This window comes from Lutjanus erythropterus, chromosome 23, assembly GCF_056507025.1.
Source record: "Lutjanus erythropterus isolate fLutEry1 chromosome 23, fLutEry1.hap2, whole genome shotgun sequence".
NCBI lineage: Eukaryota > Metazoa > Chordata > Actinopteri > Lutjaniformes > Lutjanidae > Lutjanus > Lutjanus erythropterus.
In genome coordinates, this window is record NC_139339.1 from 11,637,081 (window position 1) to 11,657,758 (window position 20,678).

A 20,678-nucleotide genomic window follows, 5' to 3' on the forward strand; every position below is an offset into this window, starting at 1 on the left:
TGTGTAATTTTTTTGACATTTTCTCTGTTCTCATCATGCATCATGCAATTTGGCTGTTTTAGTGCTGTATCTAAAGATTAATTTCTTGATTAATTGATTAGTTTTTTTGGTCAAAAGAATGTCAGAAAATGGTGGAAAAGCCTGAAATTATGTTTTCAAATGTCTTGTTTTGTCCACAACTCAAAGATTTTCAGTTTATTGTCAGGGAGAAGGAAATGAAACCACAAAATATTCATATTTAAGAAGCTGCAATCAGAGAATTTTGACTTTTTATGTGTTTTATTATTAATTGATTAATTGTTGCAGCTCTAAGTCTACTTCCAGACAAGAAGAAGACAAAAGATTTTGAAAGATGAAACTCTGTTTTCCTTAATTCTGTCACAGTAACATCTGATTTAAACATTTTAAGCATGAATATATGTATAAATATGTATTTTACCACAGCTGTAAGGTGCTGGAAAAGCTTGAAAATGCATCTTTAAAATGCTGGAAAAGTGTTTGAATTTTATTTCAGAAAACATGTAGGAACTCTGCTATTTCTTCTGTCGTTCCAACTTCCAAAAAGTGTTATCACAAGTTAAAATATTCTGTGTTATTTTTTGCTGGAAACCCCCTACAGCCTGCCTCAAAGACCCCTGTTGGTCCCTGAACCTGAGTCTGAAAACCACTGGTTTAGACACAGATTGAAAAAAAAATCCTTTAGGCATCAAACCAAGATCTTTATCTCACCAGAATCTTTTCAGCGGCTTACACGAAAGTTGTTTTAAAAGATCACACTGACTTTAGCAGAAAGAACAGTAATTAGATTTAACTGCCCTTATATCCATGGTCAAATAAAACAAACACGGACTGATAAAAGAGTGATCCCAGGTCTTACACTGCAGATACTGTTCAGATGAGATGGAGGCGCGTTCTTTGTTTGGCCTCGCTGAAGACATCCTGCAGCTGCAGGGGTGGAGAGAACTGCGTAAACTCAGAGGCAACAGCAGGAATTAACACTGAATTAACACCTGATCAGCTGAGGATCAAACGCTGTCAGGCAGTGAGAATGAACGAGCGCTGACTCTGCTTACAGAGACTCCTGGTTTTAAAGACTGAATTACTCGATAATGACATTAATTGTTAGCTGCAGCTCTACTTAACAGATTGTTGTAGCTGTTCTGTTATTTGTCTTTACCAACTTCATCACAATATTTCCATTACTGATGATTATTTATGACATATCTTGTGATAATATTTTGTGAGAGCATCAATATCATTTATCAAGATATTTGATCAAACATATTGTGATATTGGATTCTGTCCATATCGTCCAGGTCAGGAACGTACAGGACAGGTAAATACCGATCAGAGCGACATGCTGTCTGGTTGTATTTAATCTTATCTCTAAACTTTCAGGAGTTGGCAAAGAAAGTAAACGTGCGTTTGGATTCAGCAGCTAAGCTTTACCAGCCGCCATGTTTGCCAGGATTTGTTTTCTTGAAAGTCAAGTGACATTTGCCAAATTTAAATGATGTGGAAACCACACACACGTCTGCCTTTATTTCTCTACATATGCATTTAAATGAGCGTCACATGTGTTTCACGTGTGTTTGCACGCCTGTGTGTGCGGTTGCCTGCAGTGTAGACTGAAGCCGCGTGTGTGTGTGCGTGCTGCCGGCTGTGTGACTACGTGGTGTTCATCGTGCATCTTTAGATGTTTGTGTCTTTTTTTTTTCAGCTTCACGGAAACTTGATGTTCTGTTTCTGTAGCCCAGGCGGAGAACATCTCTGGAATCTACAATTATAGGCCGCCACTACACCTCTCCACAACCGTTAACACAATGTTCTCCTCCGCTGCCGGCGTCACACCGCCTAACCAGAGCATTAAGGGCCTCGAATCGGCGGAGGAGAGGAAATGAAATGCGCACAAGTCTCCTGTTTACTGATTAGTCATATGTGGTCAAGAACAAACAAGTAGAAATTGCATGTGGATGGAGATTGGCGAGGGGAGTGCACACGCTGTTTATGTTCCCGCTGAATTTCATTTGCCGTTAATGAAATTGTTTGTATTCATGACCAGTTGTCGTCCAGGGGAGCTGAGAGAAACGTGGCGTGGGTTTTTGTTTGCACCTGTTCCCCCAGTTGTAAACGACCAGTTGATTGTGTTTGTAGGTGTGAGCGCGTGGCTGCCATCGGCACGTGTGTGTGCTCGCCACGTCCCATTGAGGTGGTGACAGTCTGTTCCTTTTCCGCTGCGCACTGATGATGGCAGAGCTGAAGACTGAAATATCTGAATATGAATCATCACCTCCTGTCCAAAACAACACACGGACACACACACGGACACACACGGAGTTATAGTTAGTGATCAGCTGTGCGTCATCATGCTGCTCATTTATATGACGTGGGGACTTGATGTCCACAGGGATTTTAGTTGATGCACATGTGAGAGAGTATTTTTTATAGCTTTAAAGGGATAGTTCAGATATTTTTAGGGTACTGGGTCGTAGTCAGTGTATTATAGTACTTACAGCAGATGACAGGCCCCCAGTTTTGGAGAAGCAGCAGGAGTACTGGTGTAGGTAGCTAAGCAAAGTACTGCTGCAGCAAAATGTATTTTAGTGAACCCGAAAAAAAAAGTTTGCAAAACGTCAATCAATATCAGATTAAGTGTGCTATATTTTGAATATTCTCATCGCTTTGCCTTGCAGCCAAGCAACCTTTTCTGGTGGGAAAATGTCATTATAGAAGACAAATATTATTCTCCAAGCAAACCAAACTCCACTGGTGAAAACAATAATTTTACCTTGCAGAGTTGTGGGTCTTCTGCTGCTTGGATCACTTAGTTTGCTTGTGTCATTGTGTGACTGAAATGGTTTCAAGGGCTGCTTTAGGTTCACCATAGTCACACAATGACACGAACAAACTAAGCAAACCTTGGCAGCAGTAGATCAGCAACTCATATCCTCTTTGAGGCCTTATAATTGTTTTCTTGTCAAACTTAATAATAATTCAGTTGTACTTGTAAAATCATGCTCAGTAAGCTCAAGAAATTAAGTTCAACCAACAACTCTTTAGTCAGATTGACAACAAATTTGATTTCTTTTTACCCTCTCTTAGTTTAAAACTTAAAACTCCAAAAAAGAAGGGTTTCAGTGGAGTTTTAACGCAATGCATGCTGGGAAGTCTGCTATTATGCTGATCATGTTTCTTTAGAAACTGTACAGTACGTTCATTTAACTCATCATTTCAAGTCAAAAGACTTCAAGTTAAAAGAAATCATGTTTATGAATTCTGAAGTTTTTTGGAAGTACATACCAGAAATTTCCAGTTCAATTAAGTTTAATAAATAAAACTTGTATATTTAAGTTAAGGAGTTAAAGATTAGTTGATTCCAGTAAATTCCTGTATGATTTTTATTTTATTTTTTTTACAGTGCAAAAGACTTAAGTGATCACCTTTGGACAAGTATAGTTACAGTGAAAAATATTGTGTTGCTGTTCTTCATGTCTCTTTACACGAGTGTGTGTGTGTGTGTGTGTGTGTGTGTGTGTGTGTGTGTATTTCTTGTCCAGTCATAAGCTGTAGTAATGTGCTTGTGCAGCCATGACCCAAGCCAACTACCCACTGTCGCCTCGCTGCCCAGCTATACACACACATACACACACACGCTCATTTCCCCACAGCTTGCGGTGCGTTGACTCATACATTTCGCACACGACCAGCGTGTCCTGTTATTGTGGCATCTGACACTTGCAGCCATGTCTCCATTTAAGTAACTTTAACTGCTGTTCTCTTTCCTGTCGCTGTTTTCTTGTTTCTTATTTCGACTCCTCCATTCATGTTCGACTTTGTCAGAAGACCAACCACACACACACACACACACACACACACACACACACACACACACACACACACACACACACACACACACACACACACACACAGAGTGGTTTTCCATGTTTTAGCTACAAATCACATATACTTTGCATCACAGTTAAGCATCTTGCCAAACATTCTGGTGTGTTTTAGGTATTTTCGTACCATTTCAGACATCCATTGGTTTCTATTTACACATGAGTTTTGTAAACCATTGCAATAAACATCAAGCCTGCAGGAATTTGTGTCTCGAGTCACATTAAGCTTGTGCGCTTGTGTTACGTGCCACAGTGTCTCTGTGGTGCTGTGCTGTCCTGTGCCCAGGTTCTGCTCCTCCCCCCTTGCAGGTTGCAGTGATTGGCATCAGGTGCAGCTGCTCTGCAATCAGGACCTGGTGCTTAAAAGCCTGGCGAGTGCAGCCAGTCAAGGCCAGTGGGCCATTCAGTGGACAGTATTCTGCATGTTAGGGCCAGAGGGCCATTCATTTCAGGGCCAGTGGGCCATTTGGCAGATAGAGGTCTGCATGTTGTTGTCTTTGTCTTTGTCCATGTGTCTTTGTCAGCCATCTTGGCTAGCATGGGCACTTGTCTTGTGTGTGTTTGTTGTTTGATTTAGTAGCTTAAGTTAACCCTTTCTGTTAAAAAAAAGAACCTTTTGTTTACACCTCTGTCTCAGTTTTCCTTCCTTCCTTTTTCCCCCGGTTATATTTATTTAATGTTGCACCCCTCATCCCCCTAGCCCAACTTGGGGTCGTAACACTTGTGCAGTTAAACTGCATTGCTATGCAGCGATAATGCACGTTTGATAAAAAAAAATAAATGCAGACTCAATGTTCACTGTAAAAGATTAAACAATGCAAGCAAATTTTAAGACTGTGCAATTTGATTTTCATGTATGGCAGAGGTTTTCATGGCCAACATTTTTCTAAGCAGACTCTGTGAGTACCGGACTTCAAAAAATACATATATTTAGGCCTTGCTAGTTAAATGCTGCAGCAGTAAAAATGTTCAGTTTGCATTAGCAGTAACTTTCACCAGTTTGTTATGATGCAAATATTAAATTATTGCAGCACTTTAATCGGTGGCCGTTCTGCAGGCCAGATGGGAGGCTTTGACGGGCCAGATGTGGCCCGCAGGCCACCAGTTGACGGAAATGAACAGAATCTAATGGCTTCCTGAAACTGCAGGAAGAAAACCTCCAAAAATCAAAAACTGTACAGCATGTACTTGAAAATGGTCAAAAATGTCAAGTATAAGTACATAATTTGTAGTTAAAGCACTTTTTTTCAGTTTGGCACAGCACTCCTGTACACTGGATCTGAAATGAGGGTTATGTGGGTACTTTTAGTTCTATTTTTAGGGTGTTTACATCTATATTGGTTGAGACGTGGCCCTGTCATTGTCCTGCTGTACAAAAATGGCATAAGAACGACTGACTCCTATCTTCAGTGTTCACTTTTAGCTCTGACTTCCGTCTCCAGCTCTTTCTGAGAAACTTATCTGAATGTCTAATTTGCTGGATGAGGAGTTTCTCTGCGGGCCCCTTTTCACATTACATGTAGTCATTGTTAATACAAAAAGAAGTCGGCACCTCATAGTCTCTGTTTCCTTTCACATCCAGTCCGCTGGAGCCAAAACAATAGATTTCATTGTCCAAATGCTTTCAAATTGCACTCCTGGTCCAAAAACTCCTGTATTAACAAGCGTGAGGCAAACTTCAAATTAAATGTCGTAAATATTGTGGACAGACGAGGGATCGGGTGGGTCGAGGAGGCTAAAAAAAGAGAGAGTGGGAGAAGAAGGAGAGGACTCTTTTAATAATTTTTCTTTGCTCCTGTGGAGTCGAGGAGAAGGCGCAGAGCGTTGCTAGCGGAGCCTCCAGAAGGTTCGTAGATAAATATTTGCGGTGCATGTTGGCCAAGTCTGGCTGTCTACCCACAGTCAGATACACACTGGCTTATGTACACTCACGCACACAGACACACTCAGTTACAGTGTTAGCACAGGTACACACTCACACTGCTGGTTATTCCCCCTGAACTCAGAGCTGCACTTAATAAAGCAACGTGTTGTAACTTAATACTCACAAAATAGCCTCTGAGATGTGTGTGTGTGTGTGTGTGTGTGTGTGTGTGTGTGTGTGTGTGTGTGTGTGTGTTTGTTTGCACTGTTGCAGTATGAAGAGGCTATTAATAATTACACAATTCATCTTCAGACTGGAGCAGAGGCCATAAGCTGGCACGTGGACACACACACACACGGAGGCAGCGTGAAACACAGATTGGCATCAGTTTCTAAACACACGGGACATGATTTCCAAATACGATTCCACACTGTCAGGCTCCCCTCGTCGTTTTAATGATCCAGAGGTTTGCCAGTTGTTCTCTGGGCCTCCTGACTCTGCAAAACACTCAGATGGTGAAACAACAAGGGATTAATTTGGTTCAGTTGGTAAGTGAGGACCACATTTATTATTTACTGTCACAGCCTGGCAGAAGGAGGAGGCTTTCAATGGATTTAGTCAAAACCGCATTTTAAACACCATATTTACAACCACTGAAAGACGTTTCTGTTTAAAAGGGGTTCGACTTTAATGCAAATCTAATGTGTTTTAAAATATTTCACTCCAAAATGAAAATATATCTTGTCCCCCTCTAGTTGCATTTTTTCACTGGATCTTCTGGCCCTGCAAAATAAACAGTAGCAAATTGCTGCAAAGAAAAAAGAAAGTAAATGAGAGTTAGGCACATTTCCATCATTGGAGCAAAAACCAGGCTAAGCAAACCACAGTTTAGTCAGAAGTTGACGATATAGACTAGATGGCTGTAATAAACCAAGCAGAAGAAGTAGACGTCACCTACTGTAAACAAAACCAGTTGTTTGCCAGCTGATAACAAACCTGGTGAAACACGGCTAGTGAAATAACACAGGGTGAATTTGGTTTAGTTTGTAAGTGTGGAGCACATTTATTATTTACAGTCGTATCTTAGCAGAAGAAGGAAACTTTAAATGAGTCTTGTGGGAAAACTCACAACCGACCTGATATGAGCATGCAGCAGGTCTAACTGTAATCGCCATTAATTTAAAAACCTAATTTTTAAGTCTGTCCTGTCGCTTGATTATCCTCTGTAGTAGTTTATTTTTCCACATTAGATGACTTGCATTGGTTTAGTTTGTTTATCTTTAGTAGTGATGACAATTTGAGCCATTATTTCCATATAAATGGAAGGCTTCGAGTACAGTAGTTCGAGGAATGGCGGACCCTGCCACCAACAATTAAGACTACTATATAGAGTTCATTATGGAATCTAAATCCATCGTATGGGTATTTCTGCAACAATTCCTACCGTAATTAGTATCTGTTTGGATTTGATTGCAAACAAATTGTAAGGATTATGACTTTAAACCTAAGCACGCTTTAGCATTTCACAAGGGGTCTTTAAAAGTGTTGACATTTAATTTGATTCTGCTGTGATGATTTTCCAGGACTGTAACCATGTGTCATATTTCAGTCCTGGAAAAACTCTGTAGTGCCTCAGTATCACATCCGTCTCACCTCTCACTACTTCAGCTGAAGTCTTGACAACGACTCCTAACAGTAATTTTATGCAAAACAAAGGACTCGTCCTGCTAACTGTTGTTTGAATTATGCTGCTCCGACACAGTGCTGCGTGAAGCAAGACGGAAAACAAATGTCTCAACAGCAGCTCGGCCGCTCAGCTGGCTGTCTCAGAGATGGTGCAACAGCTTCTTGTGTTTCATTTCGTTTGTCCGGGCCGCGTCAGAGAGCCGGAGCGAGCTGGCCACTGGCATTCTGGGAAAAGCCTTACGCAGAAGTGAGGACCCCACCTGCTTATGCTATCACTCCATATATCACTTCACACGAGACACCGCCTGCTCCTCCTCCTGGTGCGTATGTGTTCAGGAGGGACGCTCTCACTGACAGAAAGTGGTCAAACTGGTGGAACGACCCGACACACAGAGACAGAGAGAATTCGGTGGTCTGAGTCAGCAAACAATGAAAATGTGTGTGTGAGAGAGAGAGAGAGGGAGAGAGAGTGAATGAGATAACATTCCCCAAAACCCTTTCGTCCCGTTGGCTTTAGCTCTGCGTGTCCCGTCCAGGGACAGGACGTCCCATGTCAGATTTCAGAACAGTAGCAAGTTTCTGTTACACAAGGATACCCACGTTTTAAACGCTATATTTACAACCACTAAAGGAAGTTCCTGTTAAACATTGAAACTTTTAGACAGACCCAACATGTTTTAAAGTAGTTCGCTCCAAAGTGAAAATACATCTTTTCCCCCTCGAGATGCATATTTGTATGCTGGGAACCAGACGAATCTGCGAGCTCATGTTTCGTTTGCTCTGGCAGATACGTCTGGCCGCCGTCCCTTTTCGAGAGATTTCCACCTGTCCTCGATCTGGTCTGGCCAGTCACAGACGTTTATTGTAGATGCCTTACAGAGCAGCGTCACCGGTCCAAATTTGAAAAGCCACGTCAGTGACGTCACACACCGGGCTCACAAAACTCAGATCAAATTATATAAACGTTCTGTTACTGCATTGCCTTTTTCTGACCTCAAAGGTTTTCAGAAACACATTTTAGTTACTATTTGGCTGTAATATGAGAAAGTTTGTCATCAGGTCCCATTTTCCCTGTTTGAAACCGCCGTTTCATTGCTCTGATTGGTTGTAGGCAGGCATGGGGGAAATAATTTATTCTTAGATGCATTGCAGTTCTCTCTTAAAAGATCATGAATCCACGCTGAAAAGTCAATAAAGAGAAATTTAAAATTCAGTTCCTGCATTATGATCACCTTTAACAATTTTGTAAGACCGGGTTGTACGTTCAAGATGTAAACATGCGTGTCGTGTTCATGTTCTAAACTAACTGACTAACTAACTCTCTTGAGTTTTGGTGAGGATGGCTCTGCATGAGTAACTGCAGATGGATACGATTCAACCGCTGATGCGTTAAATGCATTGATAATCATTTTATAATTGCGTCTTAGCCCTCTGAATCCGAATCAAATCGAATTGTGGGGTGCCAAGAGATTCCCACCCCTAGCTGTATGTCTATCCAGTTTCATCAAGATGCTTTTCGGTCTGCACGCCTTGGAAATCAAAAATGCACTAAAAGATATATGTGAATTAGTCTGATGATGCCAGGCTAGCACTAATTTTTGTAGCATTGACTGTTTGCAGAAATTTACTGAACATTTTATCGTTTTATTGGCAGTTTAAAATCAGTCAACGCCCTCTTATTTTAGGTAGGTTGGTAGAAGGTTAAGATGCAACCACAGGCCACTAACTCAGTAAATGTTTGTTGGTCCTGTAAACCTGACTGCTGTGTCACTGACACATTTTCCATTTTGGGGCTTAACTGTCACTATACGGCCAGACAGAGATGTGAAAAGTAGGACTGCAGCTAAGGATTATTTGAACTATCTTTTAATTTGAAGATTATTTTTTGATTAATTAATCATTATGCCTCAGAAAATGGTGAAAAATGCTCATCACAGTTTTCCATCAGACGTGTGTTATGTCCAACAGCAGACTGTGACGCCCCTCCCACTGTCTTGCAGGCTGCCCTGGCCAAACTCAGCAGGCAATTTGGCACGAGGGTTTGCCTTTAGGGATTTCTGCCAGAAAGCCTTAATCCTTTCCCTAACTGTTCTGTCAGACAGTGATCCCATACGTCCTCTGTAACCACCCACTACAAGACTGGGAACATTTTCAGAAGCTTCCTGTTGCACTCACACATGCACTAGAGTTGCAATGATTAATCAGTTATTTATCGATTATTAAATTAATCAACACAAACAAGACATTTAAGGAGGTCATTTTTGCTTATAACCAATAATAACAAGTTAGTTAGTTGCACTCCTGTTTCAGCTCACTCTCCAGCAGTGCTCACATCTTTTCTCTTTATTATTTTTAGTAAAAGTCCAGCTCTTCTGCTGTTTACAACCTGTTGACAGTCACGTATGTTAAAGCCGACATGCTGTCCAGTTTTCCAACAGGATAACGAATGCAAACTGGACGCTCGGATTGTGTTCAAGGATGATCTAAAAATACTCTGATGTGAAGCTGCATGTGGGCACTGAATGTGGTTCTCCCACAAATGTGCTTCTTCTTCTTTTTTTTTTTTTTTTACCCCCCTTTTTTCCCACACTCAGCAGCCCTGCTGCTCTCTTTCTCTGTCTGTCTGTCTCTTCCTGTCCCCACACATTCCTGCTCCTCTGTGTGCCGTAACACACCCACTCAGTCTCTCCCACTGTGTCGCTGCATAATGAAACCACCCGCAGCCTCTCGCCTTCTTTTTTTTTTTTCACTTGACTCATTATACAATCAAAAAAGCTGACAAAACACAGAGAGAAATGACAACATTTATGAGTTAAATATTTTAATATGTCAGGTGAAAATTGCTCACTTTCTCCACCTCTCTGTTGAGATTCCATATCTTGTCACAGTCTTTGGTGTGTGTGTTTTTTTTTCCATACACCCTTGCACATGCACACACACCTGGATAACAGCTTGTTATGTAGCCGTTGTATCTGCGGCAAGTGTGATTGACAGCAGCAGAGCTAAAGGCAGGATAGAGTGTGTGTGCAAATGCAGTAAGCATACACACTCACACACACACACACACAAAGCACTCATCTTTCAACCCCACACAACGTGCTCTCCTCTGCCAGCTGCATAGTGTGTGTGATGTATGGAAATTTACGGCCAGACATAAAGGGGGAAATGTGCTGCGTTCACTCTTTTCATAATGGGGGTCTTTAAAACAATAAAAAGCTTCCACTCAGACGAGTGATTGGTGCTATTAAAGAATGTTGTCTCGTTATCGCCTCAATTTTCTGTAAACGACAACATTATTAAAGTGTCCGAGTCACGCGCTTCCCAGAAATCATGTGTCAGTCGAGCTCGGTGGGCAGGACTGTAGCGCCTTCGTCCTTGGGTTTTCTGTTCATGTCTTCCAGATGATCGATGCTCAAACACTTGTATTTATAACAAACAAACTGCTGCTGGTGTTTCTGTGAATGTGGAAGGTGTCCTGTGACCCAGAAGATTTTTCCCTGGAAAAGACAGGCCTGTTCAGGGCACCAAACGTAGAAGTGTTAAAATGTTTATCAGCCAATCAAATTAATCACTGGTTGAACTGTGTAGACAGTGGAAAAACTAAAACGTACAAGGATCGCCTTGCAAATTTCTTATTAAATCACAATTGCAGGAGGTGGTAAACAATAAAAGAGGAGTATGTTCAATATTACCCAGAATAAAAAACAGCATGTGCAGTATAAAAAGTCTGTGCAAAAGATGACTGAGGTAAACAAGTCGGTAAACAGTCTTACTAAAGACGGTATAAGAACAGTATGTGGGACCACAGTATCCAATTAATATGGAGTACAAGGTCAAGGACAAAACAGTTATAATGTGGGCATAACTTCTAAAATGATTCCAGTAAAAGTTTAGGAACAATCACACTGACCAAGGAAGCTATTTTCTCTGTTCTTTATAATCAGCATGAACTCCCCCACGGTGATCAGCTCTGCCAGTTTCTGCAGATTATTCCAGGACGAAGGAGCAGCGTATTTAAAAGCTGCTTTTGCAGAGTTCTGTTTTCACTCTCAGAGTCGGCACTTGTAGAATATTATGAGAGCGAAGGCCATATTGATGTTGGTTTCAACACATGTATGTAGACAGATAAGAAGGAACCGGGCCAAGAATAGATTTATATATGAAAACCAACCAATGCGAGAGCCTGCGGACGAACAGAGAGGGCCGGTTAGAGGAAGAGGACCTGCAGCGTCCATCCTATGTATTGTACCCTCAAGACGTAATCAACCCGCCAAATTAGTCCGTTTAATGTCCGGTCCAGCTGATTCAGATTCTCACATGCAGCTCCTCTTGGTTAATGTCTAGATAAGTTCAGGGTGGCAGCGCCTGCGTGAAAAAGGGACTGATGAGTGTTGTGCACGGAGCGTAGAGGAGGTGGATTAGGCAGCATGGGCCGTTTCACAAGTTCTTACGGATGTTTTGAGACTTTTGTTTCACCGTGTAACTGGGTCGTTGTGACCCTTTGTGACTGTTGTGAATCCAGGCTGACTGCAGCTGCCGTGAAGAAGATTTTCAACCATCTTTGAAGTCCACGGGAGGCCTGCGTTTGATACTCGGATGGATTTTTGGGTGGAGTGTCACTGTAACCTAATTGTGAACCACAGACATGCCAGATTCATGACTAACAAATAAGCAGTGTGAAATCAGACACATACACTGTGGTCACACTGCAAACACTGTATCTCCCCGACTGACAGACTTTCAGGCGTCATTGGGAGAAATTAAATGAGGTGACACAGGAGCGATCCCGCTGCAGTGTTCATTCCCTGTATCTGCAGCTGTCTTGACGCTGAGTCCCGGCTCATGTTGCGTTCGTGTACCTCTTAGCGTCTTCGCCTGCCTGCAGGACGGATGATTTAATGGAATCAAGTATAATAACAGTGCTGCAGGATTGTAAGGGCTAAAGTCGCTGGCTTGAAAAAATGCTGCCATTACGGAAAAACAGTTGGGATTTTTGCATTCTTATATTCCTGTAATTCCTTAATGATTTCCAGGAGAACATTCTTTGCTTCTTCTTAAAGGGATAGTTTGGATTATTTGAAGATGTACTTATCCATAAGTCAGTGTATTACCTACAGTAGATGGTGGTCGGCATGCTGCCTAGTTTGGAGAAACAGTGAGGGGTACCAGCGCGCAAGTTGATCTGTGTACAGGTTCAGTCGGTGGGATTTGTCTGAGCTGTTCATAAATGCACCAGAAAGATAGTTGATCACTGAGTCTCATTTCCAGGACGTCAAATACTGTTGGGTTGGTAAAGCGTCCTGAACACAAAAAAATAATGTGAAAATAAAAAAATACAAGCAGAGGACTGCAGGGTCTTTTTTTAAGTGGCTAAAATGCATTTTGTTGCTGACCCTGTCCACAGCAGTTCATTTCTTAGCCTCATGCTCAAGCCTCTCTGCTTCTCCAAACTACTTTTCATAGCTTCTACTGAAGCTTACACACTGACAGTCAGTAAAAACCTCACACAACCCGACTTTAAAATAATCTGAACCATCCCTTTAAATGTGTAGGTCAAAGGTCAGAGTTGGCCGCAGAGCTGCTCCCTTGGAGCTGGAAAGAATTTGGTGTCTTGCACAAAAACATCTCTGCAGGTTGGATGCTTGCTGTCATGACGCTTGAACCTGAGTCCTGTGGATGAGGAGAAATATTAAAAAAAAGAAAAGAAAAATGTGATATGTTTTTTTTTTTTCTTCCAAGACACATTCCATGGAGCAGCACATTTTCTGCCTCAGGGCTTGTAAAAGGATGAGATACAGCGATGCACCCCGGGGATTTCCAGTGATTCTCATGCATGTCTTCCCATGTGAAGTCTGTAAAACCTACCACCGCTGATGTTCTGTGTTCCCATGCAGGTTACTGCTGTTTAGTCTTCCTCCAGCTTCTGTTTTCACTTATTGCAACCATATGATGTAGTCTTAATACCTCCAGTGTGGTTTCCTTTAAAATAAAACATGATTTAAGCCAAACTGACTGAGTGACCAGTGGACTCGGTGACTCACATCACGTTGCTTTAAGACCCGCTCCGTGTCTTGTGGGAGCCGGGGCGGCATGAAAATGACAGGCTGACACACTCGATTTACGACCAGAGAACAGGGTGGCTTTCAATTTTAGGCAGCCCTCGATTGAGACATCACATAGACCCAGACTCTCCTAATTACACACACACACACACACATACACACACAGGCGGCTAGAGAACAGTTATTGGCTAGACACGGAGTGCGGAGGCAGATCGCCTTGTCTAACCTCCTGATTTAAACAGTCTGGCAGGGAAAGGGGAAGAGAGACACACATACACTCACCGCGGTCATTATTACATCGATTTGCCCACAGATGGAGAAACGATGCAAGGAAACGAATGAGATCAATAGACAAACGGCCAGGGGAGGCTCAGACTGATGGAAGGGGGCAGCTCGGGGAAAATAAGAAGGCAATGTTCGATTTGAAGTGGAAACATTTCCTGCGTAGTTGCGTATAAGAGCAGAGTTAGGAGGGTCACTTTAAAAATGTATTCTGGCACAGTTACTAATTACCTGTTACAATATTAAAATAATGTAACTTAATTGCTTTTGGTTTACTTTTGGATTATCTCAATACTAAATATGGTGAAATCATTTATAATATAATGGGTTTTTTTCACGTTTGAATGCACTTTTAGATTAATTGCTATAATCATTTATATTTCAGTGTACTTTAAGTACTTCAGGTATACTGTATTCTGATCAGGGGCAGTATCCCAGTCACAAGCTTCACCACCTTCAGTCCCAAAATGTTTTTCCCTAGTAGTAGTGGTAGTATTGACAGGTTAGCTAGCTAACTGTAGCTAACGTTGGTCCTGTAAATGTTCCTTTAAACAAGATGTTTAGCCCTTTGATGATGACAGTGTTTCCACAGCTGAAGGCAGAACTGTCACTGTACTGTGATGTTATTCCTTTTTTTCTGATTTAAAGACAAAACAACATTGAAATTTCCACCCAGTGCAACATTTTTTCACCATATGGTCCTGATAATGAATCACCAGCTGTAAGATTAGCTGGTTTCACTTTGATCAGAGTAGTTTAAATGTATTTTTGATCAATCGTAATCCTGCTAAATAATAAATGTATCTGTAATTTATTACATCTTTACTGTAACTATAGCGGAATACAGTTACATTTATTTTGTCTGAATTATGTAATTCCTTTTTCCCCAAGTCTGTACAGGAGTGTGCATGTGAGTGTGTACATTAGGATGAGACACTGGAGAGTTGTTTAGCATGTTTGCAGCGTATAATTTCCCGTGTCTGTGTTTGGGGAAAGGTCATCATTAAGTGAATGTCATCCGCATAATTATAGTATCTTCCTCTGTGTCCCTTTCGTGTGTGGTTTGCATGTGTGTGTCCATGGCAGTGCACCAGTGCGTGTCCGGCCTGTCTCCTCCGGTCCCTTTGGTTGGCTGGCTTGATTGTTTGTGTTGCTGTTTTTTCGAGCCGCTCAACTCCGCTCCGCTCTGCTTTAGGCCGTCATGGCTTGGCCGGCTGGCGGGCACCGTCTGTGCTGAGGGGGACTAAATATAGCTCACTGCACCAGGAAGAAGACAAACTGGAGAGGGAAAGACAGAGAGGGAGGGAGGGGCGTAAATATAGAGTACCCTCGTGCAATTAGAGAGTCAAGCGCTGCTGGGAAATTTTAGGGAAAGAGACACGGGGAAGTCTCCCTCAGCCTGTTCCCTTTACTCGCTTTGTGCGTTTGTTGTTTTGGCTGACAGCAGCCTGAGTGCCTTCAGTGTGAGTCATCACATCTGACAGAAAGTAACACAGTTTAAAGGGCATCGGCTGATCTTTATAGCCATCATTCTGCTTTAATTGCACACTCAAGAGCTCACTCTTTCATTAAGACGTATTAACATGTATGTCAGCACCTTTACAGGTGTGATAAAGCAATTATACTGCATGTGTAAGAAAGTATGTCAGGCTGGGTGGGTCTAATAAAATCTGTCAGGTACGATATCAGTTTTGAGGAATGTCAGACTTTGCACAGCCTCCTGTCAGCCAGTGAAGTCTGCATTTTTTCATTCTCTGCTCTGATTGGTCTGTTGGGTCATATCACCCGTCACATTACAAGATTTTTTTTTTATTTTTTTTTACATAAGCTCTCCTTGGTTGCCAAAACTCTAATGCTGGGATCAGACTACACATTATTTTTGCCTGCGTTGTCACTGTGTCAGATTAGGTCAGTGGTTCTCAAACTGTGGGCACAGAGCTGCAAAATATGCAGTGAAACGAAGTTAAATTAATATGATTTTTGAAGGGGAAATAAACAAGAGTTATAGCTGATGCTGTAATGCTCACTGATATTTCACTAAAATTCAACTTGGATCATTTTTCATTCATTTTTCGGAAGCATGCAAAAAAAAAAAAAAATCATTTGTGAACCAGTGAATTATGTGCTAATTGAGTCATAAATTCACATGGCAGACTACACATCTGTACAACCGTCTCTGACACCTTGCTGGGGTGATCGGGACGGAGGTGCTGCTGCTTCATTGCCCTCATGTTTTTGCATGTTTACTGCTGTTCATGGGAGGATGCACCGTGCTCCTGAGGGCGTATGTCGTAGAAGTTGTCAAACTAAGTGAGAGGAGGCAAAAAACTGACATGCTGCGTTTTTGTCAGGACGTTTTGATGCTGTGTCAGTTTTCCTCTGCGGCACACTACATGACATGAAAAGGCTCACAAGAGGCTGACTTTTTTGGGGGATTCCCATCAAATTCCTGCAGGTCAATTTCACTATTCTCCACAGGACTGGGACAGGAAAGGGAAAAATCAGTTTTAATATGAATAAACACTATTTTCTTTATTGTAAACATAAAATCCCTTCATGTCACACCCTATTCTGAACATCCCACGTCTTTTATTTCAAGCCATTATGTAGAAATATTGTGTAGTTTGATTGTGGCGTAAGCGAGTTGTCGGTTGACATATCTCACAATGCAGTCTAGAATCTCTCGTTTGAATTCACCAAAGATTTTCGCAGTTTTTCTCTCACGATTATGAACTCTCTTTGCACAAAATGGCACATTTTACATGGACCTTACAAGCTGGGTAAAATTTTTTAATGCAGCCCCCTTATTGTAACACTGGTAAGACTTGAGGTTGAGGGGGTTATAATCATCATTCAGTAGGGTTGCAACTAAATTATCAATTAATGTGCTGTTGCGCTGAGAAAAATGCTCATCAGAATTCCCCAGAGCCCAAAGTGATGTTTTGAAATTCTTAAATGTCCAACCAACAGTCCAAAACCCCAAAGACTCTTCATTCAACTATCATAAATGACAAAGAAATCAGCAAATCCTTAAATTAAAGAAGGTGGGGCCGGCAAATGGTTAACATTTATGCTTGAAAATGACTGAAATGATTAAGTAATTATCTAAATAGTTGATTTTTTTCTGCAGCTGTATCGTTCATCACTTTGTCTAAAGCATGCCGACCCAGTAAATCAGCTGTGTGTGGATTTGTCTCACTTTATCATCACTAGAGGCCAAATTTTGATTAACAGCCCTAAAGTTTTTGCCAGTTTTCCCCGATGATTGTCAACTTTCGTCTGGGACGGCCCCAAACCATCAGGTCCTCATAACGAGCAGATGGCTGCTTGACGCCACGTGACTCGTCTGCTCTCTCTGCTCTGGAGCAGAATTATCATTATGTCTGCATTCCTGCTAATCCTATCAACTGTGCAAACAAGGCCGGGAGAGACTCGTATGTGTGCGGCTGAGACTCGCCCTTTTTCGATGATTACAGTCGAGACATTTTCCCGATGCACACCTGAGTGCTCAACATGTCCGATGTTGATGTGAGGAGCAGCAGAAATTGCCAGAAACACCTGACATGCTCGGCGGATCTGTGTTTTCCCTCGTGCTGGCACACACACTCTTGACTGCACGCCTGCAGCGATAGGTGTCCTCACTTTCTCCTTCTCTTCCCCGCTACTCCCTTTATCACTTCCCTCCCATTGGAATCTGTGAGTCTTTTTCCAGCTTATTTGGCTGCTTTGTTTATTCCTGTTGTTCGTTTTCGGGTCACTGTGTTCCCGCACCGATAAGCAGACACTGATATCTTACATAAGATATTATAATTAACTAGATAAGAAAGAGACACTGCATATACATGTCATAATATTTATTTCTTCTCCATATCTGCGTTATTGTTTATTCTGCTTCTAACCACACCATTTCCTCTTTGTGTGTCTGTGTTTTCTTACAGAGTGCTGATGTCAGTGCATCGTCGTCCTCGGGGAAACAATCTGCTACCACTCAGAGAGCTTCAAAGTCCCGCCTGTTCCCTTTGTGACAGCCAATCACACCGAGAGAGCAGCTGGATCGGACACGCCCCCTGAAGAAGCACTTTGACAGAGGACTGATGGGAAACTTTTTATTATTTTTTTTCCTTCGCTTTCATCTTGTTGGTTTGCGGAAACCAGCGGGGATGTGTGCCAAATGACACTCTTGAAAAGCCATTTGCTGCTCTCATTCCTTGAGTGAAAGCCAATCAGAGAAGGGTACAAAAAAAGAAAATATGGAGATCTGTGTTTCTGTTTTTGTTCCAAGAGAAAATCTCTAATCATAAAGAGTATAATGGTGACTATTTAGTGTATAAAAAAAGAAAATACATAGAATTATATATCAGCTCAAAAAGTGCCTCACTTTCAGATTGTAGCCATTTTACAAAGAACTTCAACTTAGCCTCGACTAACTGAAGCTTTGGGTCATTTTTTTTGCTTGATTTGATGTACTTACAACAAGAAAATGCAGCAGAAAATAATAAATAAAGTGGGTAGCACTAGTGTGAGCTCTTGCTGCATTCATGTCATATGGGATAAATGGTAGAAATCAGAGATATTCAACTTGCAAGTAAGAGTTTGACAAACTGGGTCTGTTTGCCTTGAATGACTGATGTGTGGCATCCATGTGTATTTGGATTTCAGGCCGGGGTGACCAGTGTACCACTTGTTCATGTATGCACTTGTCCATGCACCATAGGCATGTTCATCACCATGGACACCATCAGTGCAGCATCTTTGTTGGGGGGGGGCATTATGGAGGCTTCTGGAGCTCATTAGAAAAGTCCGTATCCCAAATTCTGTGGTCGATTCATCACGATGGTGCATAGTTTAAAATTTGCTCCAAAGTTTTCGGAGATGTGTTGTCCTGCTAAACGGGACAGCCAGCATACCTTGCCAGCTGGCAAGATTACCGGGAAACGACGGGAAACGACAATCCTGGACAAACAGGGACATCTGGTCACCAAACGTCTGTGTCATTGAACGCCAAGGCACATGTGAAAAGTTCGACATTCATAATTTAGATTGGATGTCGACATGAAATATATTTTAAAGTTGGAAACTGGATCACAATTAATCCAATATGACATGAATGCAGCATTTTTGCTAACACTGATAATAATAATGGTACTAGCAATGAGCTGGCCTTCCTGTCTACTGTGAGAAATATTAGCATAGCTGCTGTTAGCATTCTGCTCGTTATATCTTAACGCTGCTTTTATTCTCTCAATCCTCTTTATTTCTCTTTCTCCTTTTTACCAGAGCCATACAACCTGAAGTATTACACACACAGGCTTGAAACGAAAAGGCACTTGTAGCAGGGAGACACAGTAGCTAGCTAGTTAGCTGAAGCCAGCTAGGCCAGATTAAGATATTAGCATTGTGTCAGGACGTAAATTCACCATCCTGCTGACTACAGCTCAGGGTGAGACCCCCTGATATAGAGCCAAGAAATCCCATTAGTGCTATTAGCGCCAGACATTTGTGTCCCACTTAATCCCCTCCGTCTCAGGATGCTAAATGACATACGGTACATACAGTATAGAGGATAGAGACCCTATCAATAGCCGTGCTAATGCTAGCTTTGTAGTGGTCAGCACACTGCTTTTAGCACCTAAAAGGGGGTCAATTTCAATTCTGTCAGTATAAAATGACAAAAGCTGATTTGTTCTCAGTTATTTTATACATTAAAGGTACCAAACATTTTATTAATTTTACACTTTTTAAACTGGTTGAATTGAAAGTGCTAAACCCTTCTTTTTAAGACTCTCTGTTTCTATCTCCCTCCTTTCTGTCTTTCGCTCAGCTCTTACTTTAATCTCTGCTATGCATCAGCACTTAAGTGCCTGTCTGTCTGTCCTTTATATCTGTCTATCTGTCTTCTCTGCCCCGTCTTAGCAGCTAGCACTAATAGGGCTGTCCTAGCAGAATATATGATATCAAGTCTATTTTTGTGTCTATTTTTGTCTCTTTTGGCTGTACAGTTCTCATGAAAATAACTTTGTTCATGTTTATGTTTATGTTCATGTTTGGTGTGACAATGATCTATCAGATGACTTGACTGACAGCCATGGCCCTGATCGGAGGAGTTTTTGGACTGTTTCTCTTTGCCGGTAATGGAGGACTTAATTGTCGCGGGGCCGTCAGTGCCAAAACAACAACAAAAACAGCAACAATAAGGAAGAAAAAAAAAGAGACTAAGCTCCGACCTCAAGAAGCAACCTTCAGCTCTCAAGTCTGGACGTATTGCTTTGTTTTTGTTTTTAAAAAATGTAACCTTTTGTGTTTCCCTGTTGTTTTCTTTTGCGGCGGCGGCGGCGGGGAAAAACTGTGACATATCTCTCGCCTCACCGTCTGCTTATTATGTGACTCTTGGAGATAAAGGTCATTGTGAAGACTTATTGCGTACGCTTTAACCTTGAATTTGCCTACCATGGCTTTGAAACGGAGGATTTAAAAAAAAAAAAAGAAGAAGAAGAAGAAGAAACGCATGAGGAGAAAGAAAAGGCCACCACGGGAAAAAAAAAACAACAACAAAAACCTAAATATATGTGCATCTATGTAGCTCCAAATTGTACTCATGTGTCTGCCTGCCTGTCTGCTTTGGGAAGTTCATGAACTTTCTCTTTCTGGTCACATGACTGTCGGGCGGCACGCAGCATAACAATGCAGCTTTATTATGAGCAGATTGGGATCTGTGGTTGGAAATGCCTCTAATAGCGGGTGCTAATGCAGAAGTGGGTAAAGGAAAAAAAAAAAAACAATTGGACTTGAAACCACATTCAGCACATAAATCTGTGCTTTCACGCAGACCTGCAGGCAAACACATGATGATGAAATATGTCTTTTGGAGATGTTCTCGTATTGAAA

The 20,678-nt window shown here is 41.7% G+C and overlaps 1 protein-coding gene across 1 annotated transcript in view; it reads left to right on the plus strand.

The window, feature by feature from the left end:
- LOC146305675 (insulin receptor substrate 1-B) overlaps positions 1-18,150 on the plus strand; it is a 64,634-nt gene extending 46,484 nt beyond the window's left edge. Inside the window, exon 4 of the mRNA XM_084712483.1 lies at positions 17,732-18,150. Coding sequence (XP_084568609.1) covers positions 17,732-17,739 — 8 coding nt within the window. The 3' untranslated portion in view covers positions 17,740-18,150. The remainder of the gene's footprint in view (positions 1-17,731) is intronic.
- The last annotated feature ends 2,528 nt before the right edge of the window (positions 18,151-20,678 follow it).